The sequence below is a fragment of the Equus quagga genome, chromosome 11, assembly GCF_021613505.1.
Source record: "Equus quagga isolate Etosha38 chromosome 11, UCLA_HA_Equagga_1.0, whole genome shotgun sequence".
Taxonomy (NCBI): Eukaryota; Metazoa; Chordata; class Mammalia; order Perissodactyla; family Equidae; genus Equus; species Equus quagga.
In genome coordinates, this window is record NC_060277.1 from 102,756,761 (window position 1) to 102,777,595 (window position 20,835).

The 20,835-nt window shown below is 49.2% G+C and overlaps 1 protein-coding gene across 2 annotated transcripts in view; it reads right to left on the reverse strand.

The window, feature by feature from the left end:
- Positions 1 to 3,586: 3,586 nt before the first annotated feature.
- Positions 3,587 to 20,835, reverse strand: part of PRKCA (protein kinase C alpha) — a 404,998-nt gene continuing 387,749 nt past the window's right edge. Inside the window, exons 17-18 of one of the 2 annotated variants that reach the window (XM_046675327.1) lie at positions 15,366 to 15,413; positions 3,587 to 10,191 (exon numbers count right to left, since the gene is read on the reverse strand). In XM_046675327.1, coding sequence (XP_046531283.1) covers positions 10,027 to 10,191; positions 15,366 to 15,413 — 213 coding nt within the window. In that variant the 3' untranslated portion in view covers positions 3,587 to 10,026. The remainder of the gene's footprint in view (positions 10,192 to 15,365; positions 15,414 to 20,835) is intronic. The other variant, XM_046675328.1, reaches the window with a different exon arrangement.

The following is a 20,835-nucleotide window of genomic DNA, read 5'->3' on the forward strand; positions in this document are numbered from 1 at the left end:
GGGGCAAAGCTGCCCCCATTTGAGAACTGTGACTTTAGGATAGACCCTGTTGGGACTGGATATAGGTGAGCGGGGGTAGCAGGGGAGCGAGGCCAGTACTGGACGGCGGGCTGGTTTTGAGCTTCCACTCTGGGTTGCACACGGCACTGCTCCCTGGAAGGACAGTTGCAACCACAACCCAAAAAAGTGCCTGATTTTGGGAAGCAAACTGCTAAGGGAGGCAATCAAATATTCCCACGAACAAAGGTAAATGGCAGCCGTGATAAAGCAACCGAGAAGGGATGTGGGTGCTAAGTGAGTGGGTGAGGGGATGAGGGGAGGGATGAGCTGGTGGGGAGGAAGAAGAAGGTTTCCCCAAGAGTTAACGATTCAGCTGAAACATAGGGTAAGGGGGTATTCACTAGGCTTGAAGAAGGACGTTTCAGGCAGAGGGCACAGCAGGTGCAAAGGCCCTGTGTTTGGAAACATGACAGTGCATTTGAGGAACTGAAGGAAGGCCAAAGACTCAGGAGACTGTAGGGCCAGATAGGGCCAGACGATGCCAGAGGTGGGGAGAGCTTGCACAGGGCTGCAGAGCCATGGCAGGGCATCTGATCTTTCTCAAGAAGAGATGTGGCAGGATTGGACTTCACTCCGGCTGCAGGGAGGGGCAGACCAGAGGGGCTGAGCACAGGGGCTAGACCAGTTAGAAGGCTCCTGGGGGAGTCAGGGTGAGCCGTGACCAGGACTTGACCAGACAGGGTGGTGGGTAAAACGATGACCAGTCAGCAGCTCTGGCTGAAGCCGGGATTCTATGGCTGAAGTGCTGACCCTGGGCTTGACCCTGTGCCCTAAATTGTATCCTAGCCACGGGCCTGCCCCAGGGAGCTCCCAACTTAATAACACAATTAGGGAGCCCTCCCACCCCTACACCAGGGGCACTGCCCCTAATTTCCGGGCAGGTTCATGTAGATCAGGAGCCTCTGCCAGCCAGGATGACAGAGCCTGAGTCCCCCCACGTTCGCTCTCATTCTTTCAACCGACATCCACTGTGCAGCTGCTCAGGGCTAGGCGTGGAGCTCCCTGGAGCCCAGGGGTGCATGGGGCTTGGGGCTGTCTCCCGGGGCTCACACTCCTGGGGCCAGTGAGTTTTTGCTGAGCAGAGCTGGGGTGGCGACAGGTGGCTAGGCACCTGCTGGCCGCCCCTAGTGGGGCACAGTGGGGCCTGTGGGTGCTGCAAGGTGGGCATTGGCAGGTGCTCCTCTGGTCTCCCTCCTACGCAGCCCAGCTGCTCCTCTTCGTGAACAATGAATTCCTGTTACAGAACAACCATCCCCAGCCTGTGGTCCCCGCCCATCTCTGCTCAGCCTGTTCCTAGACTCCAAGGTTGGCTGGATGATTATCTTCACACTGGGAATCCCCTCATCAGCTGACACATGGCCCCCTCTCTCCAAAAGGACTAAAAGAGAGAAAAGCCCTAAGCCATTCTCCTGCCACGGCACCGCCCACTGCTTGGTTTTAGTGGTACCACAAGCCGTGGTTTCCCTCCCTAGTGATGAGGCAGCACTTTCCCCGTGGGAGGCTCTGTTCTAACGCTTCACATGAACTCATTCTTTAGTCCTCACCACGTCCCTGTGAGGGAGCCACTAACGTTATCATCTTCCTTTACAGACGAGGAAACTGAGGCCCAGAGAGGCGTAAATCACTCGCCCCCATCAGACAACTACCAACTGGGACACCAGGCAGTGTGGGCTGCAGAGTTTTGCTCTTAACCGCCATGTATGCTGCCTCTTCAGAGATGGACACACAGGCGTGAAGGAGTGCGGGGTGGGGAGAAGAAAATGGGTGTTGACGTATGCAGAGGAGGTGGTGTCGGTGCCGGGCTGAGGCGAGAACCTGGGATGAAGAGGAGGATGTGTGTGCCTGAGTGCAGGGACCACGTCAAGCTGAAAGACCTTCTGAGTTGACTCAGTGATGGGCGGCCGGCCCACCAGAGGCTCCCCAATGTCACAGGTGTCAGGTGTGTGGGGGAGAGGAAGGCACAGGCTTCCAGGGACTGCAGGGAGCTTCAGTTCTGAGACTGGCAGTTTGTCAAGTCCTGACGGGGCTGCCTGTCCACCTCCTGGTGCTCAGGTCATCCCCTCGGCCTCCATGGGGCTGAGAGGACCAGCCTTGTTTCATCTTACTGGGCCTCTGGGGTCCCCCACAGGAGTAAACCATGGTGGGCAGACTCAGGCCCTCCCAGCCCAGCTGCTTCTGACGATGCTGATCTGTGCAGGATGACCCACTGTGCTCCGGGCTGCATTGCAGGAAAAAGGAAATAAAATCAAATGCTGAGCTGAACTAGACTCATGGAAAAGAAAACAGCACACTGGTGGAAGATGAGGGTGTGCTCAAAAGCCATTTTAAGCCCGTCTTGATAGTGCTATTCTGCTAGGCAATGTGAGGAATAGCCACCAGCCACATACATATGTAAGAGGAACGGGCCCAGGGCCAAGTTCAGGGCCAGCCCAGGAGCCAGCGACCACGCACTGCTCTGAGGGTCCCCATCGTGCTCTTCATTCTTCCTCCAAATAACTCTTCCACTGGCCCTTGCAATGGCAGCTGAAAGACCCTTAACTGCCAGGGGCTCAGGTGTGGCCACAGCGGCTTGGGGATGGGACACTAACCCAGTGGACACCACTAGTATCTGATAATTTGCTAAGTGGGCTGGGAGCAAGGCCTCGAGGGAAGGGATGCAGGAAAGCAATGTGGATGCAGAGCACGCTGGGAGGGGCAGGACTAGGGGGCTGCGGGTGGGGAGGGAGGGAGGCGGCATTGGGATAAAGCTGTGAGCATGAGGGGAGGGCAGCCCCCAAAAGAGTGAGGCAGCACGCAGAGCTGAACCTGGCGAAAGCCAACCCTCGGCTTTCAGAGGTAGGGATATTTTTGCTGTTGGTGGTTTTTAATCCTTTTTGAGGCGAATCCCCTCAAGAGTGTTGAGTTTTAAGACACTGGGTGTTTTGGAATGTTTCCTACCTGTTCCACATTTAAAGATTTCCCTGATTTCTCACTCATGAATAAATAAATACAGGATGAGGCCGCTGACACTAAAACCGGTGACAGTCCTGAAGCTGAGTCCAGAGTGCAGCCAACAGGATGTGTGAAAAATGTCTATTTCTGGAGATAAAGTCCCAAGATTTGAGCTGGCTTCCTTCTAGGAATCCTCCTTTCAGTGGAAGGGGATCTTCCATCCTTGGGGGCACCCCTCAGTTTTGGGGTGCAGTTTGGGGTGCAAGGACGTAAGCTCCTTGCAGGCAGGGGCCCTGGCCTTCCTCTCCACACGCTCCCAGTGCCTGCACCACTCCCGGCCCCGAGCAGGTGCTCCAGGAACGGCCGATAAACGAACAAAGGGATGACCTGCCGCTACTTTAGCCCAGTAAACTGTTTTGGCTTCAATGCAAAGAATGAAGTATTTTAAGAAAAAAATGTGAACTTAAATGGAGAGGCGTGTGTAACAAGGGGGGAAGATGACATGCTCTGCACAGTGTGACAGAGTCAGAGGCTACGAGATGAACATCTGATGAAAAGTAACTGCAGTGCCACAAAAGATGCAAACGAGACCAAGTCACTAAGGAATGATCGTTATCTTTATTCATACACACTTGCTTCCAAACTACAATTAATGTATCTAACAAAGCATATCATGCAAACAAAGATTAGAGGTCATACGCCGTGAGGGAAGCAACGCGGTAATTTACACACCCATCGCGCCTGCTAAAAACCAAATGTTATCTGACTGTTGAATGGCGTCTACGTCCTGTCAGGAGGTGCTTAAACCAAAGGAAAACCTCAACCTCCCTCCCCTCCACTTTCTCCTCTGTACAAATTTGGGGTCTTATATGACGCTTTTCAATTAATGGTTTAAACGTGGCATGTCCTTCATAAAAAAAAAATCATGAAGCAAAAGCAATGATTTCAAATGTTTTTGACCCTCTATAAAAGATATTCTGGAAGACCCTAACAGAAGGGAAGTGAGGTGAATTTTTAGATCATTTAGACTCAAAAGGATAACTGCCTTCACATAGGATTTTGAAGAATCCACTAATCTCCTCGAGGAAAGACTCACATTCTTCCAGGAAGAGCATCAACAAAAATCTACGAACGATCACAGGAATAAATACCCCTGAAGCTAAGCAGAGGAAACAAAGACACAGTTGTTTAATCAGAAAACGCAAAGCCATCTTTTGTCTTATTTTAGAAAAAAGGGTCTTAGAAAGTGGACTTGATCCCTATTTTCTGAAAAGTAGGGTCCTGTCTCCTCGCATGAGAGACAGCTGTGAAACAGACGCCAGTGGGCACCTCTGCTGCCGCCTCTCCTTTCTTGGGGAGACTGAAGGATTTCTGAATTGCCCAGTGGGCAAAATCCTTGTAGGGCATCTCTGAATTTTCACTGACTGTGAGGGACCTGGGGACCCACGGAGACTACAGACAGAGCTGAGACAGTGCCCTTCCCCCAAAGCCAAAGGTGGTCACAGAGCCTCATAGAGTAAGGAAAGGGGTCCCGGGGACCCCCAGGAATGCTATCCTAGGGCTGCTTCTTGAAGGGGAACAATAAAGCCATCTTTCCTCTGGTCTGAAAGTTTCTAGACCTTAGAGAGTTGTCCCCAGTGTCTATTAAAAACAGAGGGCATCAGTCAGCCAACACGTTCCACCTGAACATCTAGTCATTCTGATGTGGACTCCATACTCCACAGGCATGGGAAAATCCTGCACTGCGAGTGCAGGTCAGGGGTGCTCTAGTTGACCCCAGTTGAGTCCTCCTAAAGGCTCCATGTGATTGGAATCTTATGAAATCGTCAGTTTTATTTTAAAAACTTATTTTTAAAGAATTGAGTTATTAAAGTTCTCTATAAAAAAGTACAAATAGCCCAGTATATTCAGTTGTTCTATTGGAATTAACAAATTAATTCTTAAGTTTTAAAAAAAGTCTTTGGAACTTGCGGGCCATGGTGTAGGGTCAGTGTAAGGCTGTTTGACTACTGAGTTCGACCTACACGGTTATTAACTGACACATGATTACATGGATACTAAGTGCTCACCACTTTCCACCCTCCCAACGGGTCCCTGACATTATGGAATTGACAGAATCGTGGCTGACACCATTTCCAGACGACTGTTCCTCCATGCATAACTCAGGTAACCTTTTCCATTTTTCTGTGTCTTCTAACAGCAGAAATATGTAACATTCTCTAGATTTGTGGGATCAGCCCAAATGGGAAATGACAGAAGTGTTTACAGCCTGGTATATTTCATGATATGTAACCAAGCAGCTCGAGGAAAATGATTTTTAAAAATATTTCCCAACACTCCTTGACAAATTAGTGTGTAGTCACTAATAACCAGAGCATCCTTTTCCTTCACTATAACTGTCATGCCTTTGCTGTTCCTGTAACCCTTACGGTCATCCTCCTTTGGGACCCTGGCTCAGTATCCATTTGATGGTCATGACTGTTCAGCGTGCTCAGCGGGAGAACAGGCACTCCTGCCCTTGCTGGGTTTAAAGAAACAGGGAACGGTGTGATATACACACACAAGAAATAGGTGACTTCATAAGACCAAAGTGAGAAAATGACTGACACATGGTGTTGCCTTTCTGAGGCTTTTAAAAACAGAAGACTCTCACTTTCCTCCTCCTCCTTCAGTACTGAGAAAACAAACCCCAGCAAAAAGCTCAAAGTTCTCCTGCTAAGTGGAATCAGGTGGGAACTGCAGTGTTAGTTGTTTTTGCAACTTCTCCATCCATCCCCAGCTGCCATAATTCTCAACAGGAAGCCACAAATGGCTGGGAACCTACTGGCTTCCAGGGTAGGCTAGAGGATTTGGCTCTGCCCAGGGAACCAAGGAATTCTGAGTCATGTCAAGGTAGGGAGGGGAAGGGGGCTTCTAGCAGCTGGTGAGGATGCTGCTGGCATTTGGGAGATGCTTTCTGGGGAGGAATAGACTGTATCCCTGACAATAAACTCGCTCTCAAGGACCAGCAGACGGTGACTTTCACCTGCACCAATGACCTCCAAGTGAAAGCCATTAAAAATGGCAGCAGCTTCCTTACCAAGATGCCCTCTCCTTCGCCTCCCTTCCTGCTTTCTCCTACTGCAAGCATCCTTCCAGACACACTCAAACTCTGCTCTTCTCGAAACTCCTTGCCGACTTTAGCCTCCACTGACCTCTCCCTTCTCAGAACATCAACAGGTGGTTCTCTTGGGGTCTGTACCCTCATTCCAGCAAGTCATCACGCTCTGCCAAGAACTGGAGCTCAGAGAGGTGCTCAACGATCGTTTTCGGGCTTGCATTCATCTCGATCTTTCATAATCTTTCAATGACTGTCTCAGGTCAAGTTTCCAAAGAGCTCTCAACCCTCTGATTTTCTACCAAAATTCCCAATAAGCAAGCCTGACATATCTCATAAGCGAAGGCAGGGAGTCTGCACTAACTTGTCACGAGGATAAGAGGGAAGTAGATGTGCTGAAGAGCAACCATTTCGGTTCCTGGGGTTTCGTACAGACCTTTGAATTAGTTCTTGCCTTGGGTGAACCTCCCATTAACCTCTGAGGGTTGCAATTGGCAGCACACTCCAGTTTCTTCCATTCAAACCAAGCAACTAATGGCTTTAGACGAGATGCCAGGAGAAGGCTGCCAACCCACCGGCCTGCAGCCTCAGAGGGAGCTTCCACCGCTGAGCAGTGGCCACCTTCCAAGGGAAAACAATGCAAGCCAATTTGAATGGCTTTTTGGAGTCACGGACCAGTGAGTCTGATGGAGACTCAGACTGTGCTAGATCCTGCCAGGCGGCCGGACCTCCACAGGCCCCAATGAGATGGGCAGTGCTCAGGGGCTGGTATTTCCTAGAGTCCTCCGGTGACCTGACCCTTCAAGGCGTCCTCCCCATTCCGGCCTCTAACAGGGCTGCTGCAGTTAGAAGGGCAGCCCCCTCCCCACTGTTCTGTTTTACACAACGCCCATAAGTGACTGGGACAGTGCCAGAGAATTTCACAAATCGCTCCTGTGGCTAACAGTGGTTAACCTTTTCCCACATGATTTATCCTTTCAGCAATGACTGTCTCGGGCTGCTCAGCTCTTCAAAGCATTAACCTTCATCAAATTCAGTGCACAGCAACGCACAGACCAGGCTACACTGTAGAAACACTTCACCGGGCCCTGATTTTTACTGCTGCCCCCCAGGTTTGTGCTCGAGCCTGCCGTCCCTTGGACAGAATGCTGGGTTCCACCGTCAGGGCATTTTCTTTTAAAACCTGGCCACACATTCTGAAAGAACACAAGCTGGCTGCGATGTTGAATGTTTCCTAGAGAAATAGGAATAATTTGGAAATGTGTTGGCTGTTTGAGGGAGAGCCGGAGCCCGCTGCTTGCTTAAAACAAGCAGGCAGCATGGGGCTCTGGAACAACCGGTCCACAACCCTCTGTGTTCCTTTCTGGAACTTTCTTCACCTCTAGGGGCTTGGCTGGGGATCAGTTCTGCTGGAGCTCCATTCGGGGGCAGGGTGGGTTACTGGCCCTGGCCCTTTTCTCTCCAGGCTCTTTCTATAAACTGGTTCCTTTTCTGTCACCCTGAATCAGGTGCACCTGGGGAGGAAGCGTCCCCAAAACGTGCACCGACCAGCAGGACTGCAGCTCTGGTTGTGCAGGGGCCCCTTCTGAGTTTTGAAGTCCACCCCCCCTAAAAGATGGAGAAGTCGTCTGACCCACACCCACTCTCTCTCTTCCTCCAGTTGACGGTGTCCAGGACAGCCCATGCCTCTCACCTGAAAGCCCTTTCTGGGGTCGTGCGTTACAAGAATTTCAGGCAAACAGCCAGCGAGTAAAAACGAGGTGGTGCTGAGCTGGGAGACGCCCGTGGGAAAGAGGGGAAACAGAGCTGCCCTCTGGGAGGAGAGACAGCTGCTCCCATTGGGCATTTCCCTCCTGTGTAGAAGGCTTGCTCCTCTGAGGACCTCACAATAGGATGGTGTCCCACAGAAGGCTCCTCACAAGACGGGAAAGGCCATTTCTCTCAAGGCTGGGAGAAAATCTGCAGGCTCGAAAGAGAGTCTGCCCGTGGCTCCAGGGCTGGCTCCACCCAGGGCTGCAGGACCGTCCGTCTCAGGAAGTCTGTCTGCGCTGGAGCAAACAGCTGGTCGTTCAGGGCCAGCAGTCGGGCAGCGTGCTTCTGGGGTCCTCGAGCACATACCAGGAAGGGCGTCTTCCTGTCCCTCCCACCCCAAGTCACTAACAGTAACAAGGCTGGAAGGAGGAACAAAACAGATTCCAGCCTGGGGGGCTGGGATGACACATACCAGCCATCCCGGAGTCAAACACTTCCCGTGGTCCCCAAGAGGAAGAGCGGCGTAGGAACCAGAAGATGGCGTTAGGAGGTTAAGAGTCTCATCCCAAAAATAATCCCCCAAAACAAAACTTTTGTTTGCAGGTAGAATCAAATATTTATATACATATATTTAAGCCTAATGGATCATGTAAAGTAACCATTCATTTTCAAAGTTAGGTCTATGGTAAAAAATTAATATATCTGATACAGTGCCAATATGCAGGGTATGCGCGGGGTGGGGTAGCACGGCAGCGAAGAATTAAGCTAAAAATCATAAAAAGCCGGTTAGAAAGAAGAGCTTTACACAAATATAGCACAGTTGTGTCTTATAAAATTATTATAATACTCTCTTTATACTTGATACGATTATATCAATAATATAGATTCACTTAAGATTTATTATAAACATGCAAAATTCATTGCATGATGCATTTGCAAAACATATTAAAATCCTTCTAGCAATAAAACATCTTTGAGCTGATATGCTATCCAGTTTTCCTGATTATACAGCTCCAGGTGTGTCATTCCAAATGAACTGAAATGGGAACTAAGACTGCCTTGGTTTTCACCCCTAAGTGGATGTCAAGGGCTGGGCGTAGGGGGGAGACCAGTCAACAGAGACAGATGCTCGAGTCAACACTTGATTAAGTTACTGTACATCGTACTCTCATAAACGATACTGCAGCTTGTTAAATAAATAAGTACAAAAGGGGATGGGCGTACACTTCAGCTTCTCAGGAAGTAGGGAGTGTGGTGGGGGGGGAGGTTGGCTAATGACACTTGTGAGTAGTGGCATGATTGCTGATGGCACCCTGGATCGCAGAATAATCTCCCAGAGATTAAAACGAACAGACATACACACTGGTTTTTTCCTTGATCTGAAATGATTTCACATGCTCATTTAGCAAAGTCCTTAGAAGATTTGGCCTCTTAAAAAGAAATGCAAGTATCAAGATAGTTATCAACCAAGTAGGGTACAAGATGACAGATTCACCGAACGCTCATTTGAGGCTTTCTTTCTCTCTTTTTTTAAACTGGTAACCGCTGGACCATGATTGGGTTACAACTGTCAACGTCTGGGAACGGCGAGCTGGCAAATGACTCGCCAGTAGGACTAGATTCCTCCTGGCCTCTCAGATTCCAGGGACTGTTTCCCTCGAGGCAGAGAACACAAGCAGTGGGCATTTTGAAGCCTCCCCGCCCCCAGTCCCGCCTTGCTCACCACCCTCTGGGTGCCCTGTTCTTTCAATTCCAAGATGTCTTGGCTTGGCTGGACACGCTTCCAGCCAACTGGACGGGGGCAGGTTCACTTTATCACTCTGCCTGAGGGATCTCAATGGTGAAAATTGACAGAGGGCATGGAAAATATATCAAATCGTACCAAAAAAGGGGCAAGAGTGTCTGCTTTCTAGGAAGGGTTAACTGACAGCCAGATGTGACTTCTACATAATTAAACTGGACACTGCACATTGTATCATCTTCCACTAAGATAACGTTCTTGGTTGTGAGAGAGAGACCCTGAACAGTTGATCACATTTGGACTAATAACCCTACAATTTTCAGGCCTCCATCTGGAACAAGAAACAAGGCCATGGCCTTAAAATTTTAGGGTGAAGGATCATTTCCCACTGCTGGGGGTAGGGGGTCCTGGGGGCTGGGGATGCGTTTGTTCTCCTTGGTGAGTTTCATACTGCGCTTTGTAAGATGGGGTGCAGAAACTGGGGGTTGACATACGAGAACCCTTCAAAATCAGACTGATCTATGTTAGCAATGACCAGCTGATCAGGTGGCGTTAACACGGGTTGCCCTCGTGTGAAGAACTTGTCGAAGTTTTCTGCTCCTTTGCCACACTGTGGGGAAAAAAGAAACAGGAGGAAAGGTCAGTAAATACAACACACAGGGCGCAGCTCGGAGAGCCCTGGGCAGGGAGGAGCACGGCCGGCGGGAATCGGGGCTGGTTAGAGGGAAAGAATTCTGGAGGACTTGCAGGCCTACTGGATTCACAAGCCAGGCAGAGCAAACAACAAGGGAGAGTCACTCAGCTGTACATCCTCAAATACCCCTGGAACTAAAAGCCTGGGTGGAAATGCACCATTGGCAGGAAGGTAGTGACAAGAAGACAGCCTCTTCTAGTTCCCTTCCACCTCACAGAGCAAGCAGGGCAATGAGCACGGATGCCACACGCACGGGCCATGCTCATGGTTCCCTGTCGAAGGGCCAGGATGTCAAGTGGGAATGCAGGCAGTTACCCCTGAACCGAGAGGTTGAGATGACTGCCCTACATCTGGTTCTTTGCAACAACATTTGTGATAAAATAAGAGCTGTGTTATTCTTGTCTTCCAACTGGGATGTTCTAAAAACCTCAGCCCCTACAGTAATCTTCAATATTGAGGTGGGCGTGGTGGCCAGGTTGGGACATTCACCCTTGGGCTCAGCTGGGCGTCAGCAGATCTAGACACGTCTGGTCAACCAGCAGACAGGTCGACACGGAGTTCCTTTGCTGAGTGGGCTCAGGCTGGAGAGGTTTGCACAGGTGCCTGAGGAGGCACAGCCAAGTCTGCTGTCTGTCTTGGATGTTCCCCTCCTCCAGAGTACACCAGGGTGGGCTCTGAGAAACACAGCAGCTTAAGCAGCACTGTGTCCTCCTTACTTTCCCAGTCACCCAGAAGGCTGGTGGCATGTTAAAGTCCCCAAGGTGACTCTCAGGGAACGCTGGGAGGTGCACTGGTGACACAAGCCACGATTCCCCACACGTTGCAGGTGATCGCCCTTTTCCCTGTTGGTACCACAGGACGACATGAATTCTGAATGAGCAGAAGTTTTACACCAGCCATGTATCCCCGGATCTTTAAGAGGATAGCTCTAGATAAACTGTGAAGGGGGGTCCACCCTATTCCCTCATCTGTAAAATGGGGAGAATACCTCCCTCCCTAGGCTGTTACGAAGGCTGGATATGCAGTGTTTTGTACAGACCCCAGCACATGGTGAGAGCTCAGTACACATCACTGTTATTTCTGTAAGGCTGGCTTAGTCTCATGGGTCGTACTTTCTCCCCTCCTCTTTCACATCTCTTCCCCATCTTCGGGAAGATTTCCTTTAGAATCTAGTTTCATTACGTTTTTCCACTCTCTTATCATCAAATAAAGCCTGCTCCTAAGCACCTGTCGCGGTGGAAAGCACGTCATAAATTCAAGGTAAGGTCTTCATCACTGATAGCTTTGCTTGCTGGGGTTGTTTTCATTTTCATAAGCGACCTCCCGCTCTTGACTGGAGGAGAGTTCAGACCAGTGACTGGGGGTTGCGTATGTGGGCGACGCGTGTGTTGGGGGATTGTTTGGGCCCTTCCAGTCACTCTGTTGAGGCCACACTGACTGTTAGGCCTGCTCATCACGTGGGTCCTGCCTCCCACATGCGGATGGCGGAGCTCTCACTCCACGTCTCCATGGTGCTTTTCCCGGAAGAGCATAAAGCGCCTTTGGAGCAAAGGTCAGCAGAAGCAGAGCCTGCAATTTGCATTTCCCCTCATGCACAGGCCAATCTGAACCAGTCAAAAGATTCTTCAAAGAAGGAAGAAGGGCATAATGTTTCATCCCAAGAATTAACCAGGTATCTGCACTTGATTCATCAGTAAAACCAACCAACAACAGGAACTAGCTTCCATGGGGCACCACATTCAGACCCTGCTGTGATGATGCTAACAGCTAAAGAAATAGCCCTCCTTTGGATGGACCAGTGGCTGTCAACCTGGGACGATCTTATACCCCACTCCCCACCCTGGGGGCACATTTGGCAATGTCTGAATTCATTTTTGGTTGTCATGACTTGGGCAGGGTGTGCTACTGGCTCTAGTGGTAGAGGGCAGGGACGCTGCTAAACATCCTGCAATGCACAAGACAACCCCCACACAAAGCACTGTTGGTCTCGAGTGTCAACAGTGCTATTGTTGAGAAACCCTGGGACAGACCAAGACTGTAATGCAAGGTCATTGTGAGGGAAAACGTGGAGGCTAAACAAGGCAAGAACAGCCATATCTGAGAGCAGAGGACGGAGATCCAAGGTAAAACGTATTGTAAGCAAGTGCTATAGCCTCGGCAGAGTCGGCTTGCAGGAGAACGTCCTTTGGGAACCTGATTAATCTACACCCGTTGCCTGGAAGATTTCAAGTGAATCTACTCCCAGAGGCTGGGACATGTGCTCCCTTAAAAAGAGATCATTTGCATTTCTTTTGCTACTCACTAACCATGCAAAGATGAGCAAGAAGGAATTTCTCAGAAAAAAATAAAAGGTAAAGTCTCTAAAAGGAAGAGGAAGGCAAGCCAAGGTGAAATATGTCTCTCCAAGCTGGAGATTTTATCTCTCTCTGGATTTGTCAATCTATTCTGTGAAGATTGCAAAGGTTTGACCTTTTGAGTACCATCTTTACGGTATTCTTAAATCATAGTCCAATGAGAAGTTCCAAAAGCCATGGCTTACCTGCCAAAGAAAAATAACAAAACAAGCTAAGAGAAGAGTTCCCAAGATCCAAAAAGGGGGCCACATAAACATCAACCCTGAGGAGGCTGGGGACAGGGACGGAGCTCGAGGACAGGAAATTCTCAAGCTGGTGTGCAGAGGAGGCTTACTCTGAAGGGCTGCCACAGCTTGTAAAGCCGAGCACTGCAACTCATGGAGGAGAAACCCTCTTTGCTCAAAGGCTCATGCTATGGCTGCTACTGACTACAGAGCCAAGGGAGAATCACGCAATTATTTTAGCAGGCCATGGGGAAGAAAGCCCTGGAAGAGCTGGAGGCTCAAATCTGAGATCCAAGGCTCAGAAGGACTTTGTATTCGGAGGGAGATCATAACAGAAAGAAGTTGCTTCCCTCCCACCAGGGGGTGGGGAAGCACAGCTATTTTTACCACAGATTCGGTACTATCAGAAATAGTGCTTATTTTTCCACTGCGGAGGGTCTCTCAGTGCTTTAAAAATGAACCCTCCACAACTCTCAGCGAAATTAGGCCCAGAAATAGACAATCCCCTGTAAATCAAATTGGAGAAGATCTTGAACTACTTGTTTTTCAAGACGTTTCTATGGAGAACTGCAACTCTTCTCATTCCACCACCCTACCCAAAGGATAATGAACATCTGTGCTCTTCGGACCCCTGGGGAGAAGACAGACAATGGCTTCAACAAGCTATTGCATTTTTAACATAGAAAAGATTCTTCCTACCACTTATGAGCCAACCTTACGCATAACCATCAGCTTGGTGGGCACTGGGCCTCAGGTGCCATCTTGGATGCGAGAGGGAGCAAGAAGAGGCACAGAACTGAAGGGTTCAGGGGGCACCTAGTGGTACCGGAGAATGTATGAACAAGCAAGTGAAGGAATGATGGTGTGAGTGAAAAGTGAAGCTGGCCTGACTGCAGACATCCTGCCAGTGCCCCTCAGGGATGAAGTGGGAAGGTTATAACCACGGCCACTATGAGGGCAGCCTCTGCCACAGGCTGTGATGACACTCGGGTTTGGATGGTCCATGGCCTCTGAGCTCTAGGCCACCTGATAATGCACTGCAGCTAAAGGGAGCATTTGCTACTTGTGAGCCAAAGGCCACAGCGGAGGTGCACTGCCCTCACCTCCAAAGGCCACCTGCACCTTTCCCCAGGTGAGGCTTTGGCCATCTTGGATGTGATGCACCACACAACTGGTGTGGGACAAAGATGCACGGGAGGACAGCAGGAGGCAGCCTAAACCCGGCTGGGCCAGTGTTTGAGCCCAGACAGTTCCGCCGGTGTTCTCTGAGACCCGATGACGTCTGTGCCCATAGGGCTGTGTTTGCCACCCAAGGGACAAACGAAAGGCATAGCAGGGTGAAAAGCACCAAGGGCAAAAGCCCAGGATACAGTTTCGGGCAACTCACTGCCCCTCTGTAAAGATAAAACAGGGATGTGAACGTCCACCTCCCAAGGCCGTAGTGTGCACGCAACCCCTTCTGGGTGATCAGGCAGGATGTAGACCCGAGGTGCAACATGTGCAGCAAGCGCCCGGCATGTCAAAGGCATGTGAGCGATACGCGAGGCAGGAATGAACACTATGAATAATGTGCTCCCTTCCTTAGCTCTGGATTCAGGACTTAACTCCTTGGTTGTTTGGACATTCCTACCCATTAGGTAAAAATCACCCATTAATAAAAGGCAGCAGGAAAAATCAGGCATGGTAAAGATGTGACCAGGCACAGATGGCGGGTAGAGTTTGGGATGCAAAGCTCCCCGCTCCAGAGCCCTGTGTGGCAAACGGTCCACTCTGGCCCCTCTGCACTCCAGGTGAGGGGGAGGAGCCTGAGCCTCAGCACAGAAGTCGGCTTCTCAGCTGACTCCTACCTGTGAGAGGCTGAGAATGGAGCACATGTGTGCTGGCCTCAATCCTGCCCTTTACCTTGGTGTCTCAGTCATGTGGAATCTAACCCCATGGTCGCTGGTGTGGGAATTAGGGTGAGTATGAGTAGCTCAAAAACACTGCCATTTGCCAAAGCAAAACCAAACCAAACTCAGGAGCATGGAACAAACCAGGAGGAAAGGTATGTTGCAAAACTAAGGAGAAAGGAAACTTACAAAGGTGGGGACCATCTCTGCCAATTACCAGATACAGAAGCATGTGTTTCATCTTCGGGGAGCCGTTACCTGTATTTCTAGTCCCGGTTTTGGGGGCTGACCATAGCACTGTGCCGTGGTCCTAGTGGGGTGTATTAGTAAGAACACCAAGGTCTGCACATGGCTCCCCGACTCACGGCTGTGGACTGTCTTCAATTAATTAAATAACCAGTGGTAGAAATGAGTGGGTGCATTCTGCATTGGGCCTCTTGGGAACCACCCAGTGAGGGGGTGGGCACCGGGTGGCAGCCGTGGGTCTGCCGTTTCTAAGAAGATCAGCATGCTCTGAGAATGGTCCCCGTGCATGACCAACACAAGCAGGGGCACACGCTCAGGGTTAGAGAGTGAGGTTAGTTTGCTCTTTTAGTCACCCAAAGTTCTGGAAATGTGCTCACCGAAGGCCTGGATGCCCACTGAAGCCAGTGCATTTTGGTACAGAAAGTCTGGAGAATAAGAATGGACAGAGGAGAATATGTGGCAAACAGTCAGTGCGTGGCCTCGGAACTCAAGAATCGGAATGGCCCGTGTAAGGGATGCCACAAACCCACGTGAGCTGACGTGGAAACACCTCTGAGAAATATCACTGTGCGAAAGATGCAGAGTGCAGGACAGAATGTGTGCTACATCCTCGCTTGTGTATATGCTCACACATGCATACAACTTTCTGGAAGGCTGCAGAAAAGACAGTGAATAGCGAGACCAGTAATTGGGGAGTGGGAGACGTGGTCTTTTCATTTTCTGTCCTTCTCTACTGCTTAACTGTCTGCTTCACCACAGAGAGAGAGGATTTTAATAATCATTTTTAAAAAAGAGTTGGGACCTCCTTCACCTCCCGCCAACATCCCCTGTGGTGAGAGACGAGCCAGGCTATGGTTTCTCAGATGGACTTAAACAGGACTCATCTCAGCTGTGGCCTGAGAGTGTATCTCAGACAGGGCCAGTTCTGGTTCGGAGGGAGCTGGTTTTTTTTGTTAGACACAGGCTACAAGCCAGACACTAAACAAGTGGATTCTTGCAAGTGCGAGAGCCCTGTGTACATGAGGGCAAAGTCCTGGCTTATCCTGGGCTGTATTCGATGGGATAAAAGCATGCACTTCTTTTGGTCTCTCTTTACACTAATGGCCAGCTTTAGAGGATTCAAGGCTCCTTTTCCAAGAAAAGTTGTTGTAATGACCATCACTGTCAGAGACCCTCACTTCTGACAACGGGAACGTGTCAATTCACACCATGTGAGGCACATAGGGTCTGCATTCATCCTGTCACTCACCACTGGAGCTCCCTGAGGCTTGCAATAGAGCTACTTATTTATATTGATAATCATTTTAAAGGTCTATGTCTTCCCACTTCCAAGCAGAAAAGCATCTGGGAGAGCAAGTATCAAACAACAGGAAGACTTCTTGCCTCTCATTAGCCAAGGAGAAGATGCTGTCTTAGCCTGGTTTAAAGGCTTAAATCAAATTTAAATACATCACGATGTGGCCAAGTCGAGTCTCCAAAGGCTGGTTAGTGTTCATATGTCGTCGGTGAAGCTCCCTGAGTCTTGAGAATCTCGATTTTAATTAACATCGCTGTTGCTGGTTCCACCAAAGGGCCAAGAGAATGAACCTACTGCTACCTGAGAGATCTGATTAGATGCAGCCCGAGGCGGCCCACAGCATTGATCACTCAGCCGGCCCCTGCAGGGCCCCCTCATTTTACCTAGAGAGCTGCTGCTCTGTATAAATAACTTTCAGAGCAATTATTGAAAGAACACAGTACCAAGAGATGTCCTTAGTTTTAGGAAACACACAAGGAATTACTTAGGTGTAAAGAGGCATCACGTCGCAACTTACTCTCAGATGCTTCATGAAAAAAATACGTACGTGTGTCTCTGTACGTACACGCACTCAGAGATGCAGAGAAAGAATGATACAGCAAATGTGGTAAAATGTTAACATTTAGGGAATCTGGGCAAAGGGAAGGCAGGAATTCTTTATATTATTTTTGCAACTCTTCTGCAAGACTGAAATGAGAAATTATTTCAAATTAAATTTTTAAAAGAAACAAAAAGAAACATTGTACTAACTTTCATAATGAAACCATCATCAAACTCTCTAAACAAGCTAAGGACACTAAAATACAGGATTTTGAGTGACTGGGAAGATGGACATGACCGTGCATTCCCAGTGCAGCGGCTCCCACACGCTCTCAATGTTCTTGTTGTCTTTGGTGCCAGGAAGACAATGTCCTCATGAAAGTTATTCTCTTTTTTTTCCTGTCTCTTTTTGATAAAATGACAACAGTAATTTCCTGAGAAAGGCTACCCACGAAAGGAAGGCCTGTTTCCAAAGTGCCCGGCTCATCTCTCAACTCTGGAATATATTTCTCGGTGTTAACTTTATTGATTACTCTCTCTCTAGTAACCATTTAAGGAGAGCGAGTGTTTTTGGCTAGCCTGTGAGCCAGTTATTCTGCTCCATGGTGCCAATGGATAGAATTCAAAAGAGAAAAATCAATTAACTTTCTGCTTCTGCTATTCGGATAAACTGTTATTTAATATCACGGGCAGGATGAATGGAAATTTGAAGACTGTTCATGGGCATTTTATTCACATGAATAATAAATCAGGATAAAAGCCTACAAAATTCAAAGTGACACCAGGTCAGAATCTTGGGCTCATGTGTGTCTCAGAGGGCAAGCTGCAGGGGCTAAAACTCGGGCCTTTTATTTTTCTGGCAAAGCAGAAAGAAAGAGCTTTCCTCCCCTCGGTGAGTTCTCCGGGTTCCGGGCCAAGCAGGCTGGCAGCATCCTCCTTTCAGACAGCACCTCCTCCTTCACCTGACTCTGCGGGAGGCGGCCTGGATGCCCTCATTCCTCACTCAGTAACTGAACATTAACCTATTCAGGCCTGATACCTTTTTTAAACTTAAAAATAAAATAGGCATCTTCTTCCATGGTATCTTCTGAACATGAACGAGCCTCTTTTTGAGGATTCAGGTTTGTTGTTCAAACATCAGCAAAATGCTGAGCTTCTGGGCCTTGTGTCTGTGGAGCAGAGGCTCCTCTCTGCTCTGTTTCCTTGAAGAGAAAACAGAACCCGGCTTGCTTTGTGCTTTTGTCCATGAAGGAGGAGAGTTGTGTGGCTGCCTCCTCTCCAGGAGAGCATCACACAGCTGTTTTTGCTTTTGCTTTTGTTTTACAAAATCAATCAGTATACGAGTGATTACTTCATCTTCTAGAAAATCATCGTCATCTTCGCATCTGCACACGGTGGCCTTCCAGGGACACGGTTCCGCCCAGGACTGGACTCTGCCACCGTGGGCCACCGCAGCGCAGGTTCTTCCTTCTTGTCTGTGGGCTCTTCCCACCCCACTTCCACTCCTGAGCCTGGGAGGCAAGCAGGTGCACCTCTGAGCCTCCAGACTCGCCACCCTCAAGGGTGATGGCCACAGTCCCACACGCCCGAGGCCGGTCACTCTCTTCTCTCCTTTATGCGTGACCTGAAGCAGAATCCAGGCCATGGCTGCACTGCAAGTCCCGACCTGACGTTGCTGTGAGATGGACAGTGCTAGTGGAGTTTCCTGATGGACCAGCTGCATCACGAAATGTCTTTTTTGCTGGAATTTCACGCTTTCCATGGCTTTGGTCTAGCTTCAGTGATGTCACGTTGGTAGGCAGGAAAATGAAAAAACACGGGACACTATGGGAACCCTGATTCCTCCAGATAAGCTCTGTGGCTCTGTACCTCTACTCTCTTCGGGGAAGTCAGTGATTTTGGAATAATCGTTCATTGGAGGTTCAGAAAAAATTATAAAAATGAAACAGAGATGAGATTCCCCAGCTTACAAGCACGAACTTGATTTCCAGAAGCACCCTGCAGATAACTACGGGTACCTGAAATCTTACTGCTTGTATTTACAATAACCAAAGGCTTGATTTCCTGGGAGCCAGGAGCTAACAGTCCTTAATCTGATAAATCTCAGGGAAACTGATTCACCAGCACTTGCTAAAAAAGCATCGTGCAAACTTCACCCAGACAGATAGTTTAGCTAGCCAGGGCTAGAAACCCTGCTCAGAGGAGAGATGCTCTGCAAAGGAGATTCACTGCACACGTTGAGCAAGAGCCTCTGGCAGCAACACGTCTTCCTGAGTGTTTTTTCGGCAGCCATGGCCAGGCCGCTGTCGCTGCATCTCTCTTTGAAATAACAAAACCACCTGTCAGAGAACACTCAGCTCTGTATTTTACCTGTAAACTCTTCTGACGTTTTAATTAGTTCTGGATCAACTACACTTTTCACCAAGAATGTCAGGGAACCACATCACAGAATAACTTAAATGCAGTTAGTTCCCCTCTGCTGCTGGGTTAACCCCCGCCTGTTCTGCAGCCTCAGTGACATTTGGACTCAGGTTGTCAGTCTCCTCTCCCACTGCTGGGACTGGTCTTGGCCTGCGGTCTTTCTGCTGCAGCATGGCACCACAAGAGCAGAGGGATGTCCTAGGAGGCTGCTGAAATGCCCCTTCATCTGAGATTCAGAGCCAAACTCTGCTGCCGTGTGGTGGCCTGGTGCAGGGACTAGGGCAAACTGAGCTCTCCCAGGGCCCAGGACTTTCCTAGTCTCTCTCTTCACCCTTGACTTTCTTCTGCTTCGGGACAGAAGGTGCTGCTCACCCCTGGCTGCAGCCCTGGGCTTCTAACCACTATTGTTTCTGTCTTCCTTGCTGTGCCATCGCCTGTCCATTTGTATTTTTTCTAGCTTCTTCCTTTTTGGTATACAGCTTCTCCAGCAGAGAACGTGGGCTTCTGCCTGAGAAATCGCGCTGTGAGCACGTGAGATCTCTCCCTTCCTTCTGACCAGAGCTCTCACCAAACAGGCCTTTCACATGAACCCTTCTGTTTTAGGGCTTCAGTCCACGATTTCCGCTTCTGTTCATGAGTTCAGCGGCTATTTCTTCACAGCCAGAGGCAAGTGGCTCTTTATTTTAATCAGCACTCAGCTAAAACACAAACAAACAGCAGCCCTGCAGGAATGAATAAACAAACACCACTGCTCATGGCTCGACTGCCGGCCGCAGTGGGACTGTGCTTCCAGCGATTTCCGTGGCCCATAGAGAACAACTCACATCTTGGCTGCTGGAGTCAAGTCACCCTCCGTTTCCCCTACATCTGAGTTAAGGGCTGCAGTATCCATAAAAAGTGGGAGACCACGCAAATAGACACTTTCTTCTGAAATGAGGTGGGAATAAATAGAAAAAGAAGAAGTGTTTTACGGTTGACTTTCCTCGTCTCTTTCTGGACAGTGATTGACAAGTAATTGCATTTTGCTCCACATTTAAAGCAGGGTCAGCATGTGTGTCTATGTTGTTCCTGTAAAGAAACTAAGCTGTGTGTAAGATGCTCTTGGACACCTTTCATATTGAATTTAAGAAGGCTAAATAAATATGAAAGGGAAAAAAGAAAACCCCTCACAGAATATTCTACTGAGATGGACTGCAGCACCATTTATCATTCTGTCTTTACCCTCCTCCCCACTGACATCAGGTTTTGTGAACTGAAGGGCAGGGGTCCTCTGAGCCCCTGAAATCTAGGGCTGGCTGGAGAGAAATCCGGGTGGCAGAGACATAAGGGCCCTATTTGAAATGATGACTCAGGTGGAAGTCAACTGACCTGATTAATTTTAGTTTTTCTTCAGTTTGTGCTAAAAATATCTTGAAAAAATAAAATCAGTGGGCTCACCACCAGCAGTTTTATTCTTGGAGTAGAGGACACATAAGCATGTTCGATGAAGAAGTTGCTGTTCTAAGAATAAAGCTGTGTGGCCACGTAGTCAGTCACTCAGCCGCCCCGGGAAGGTCCCCCTCCGTCTGCTCAAGAGGCATCTGTCAGAG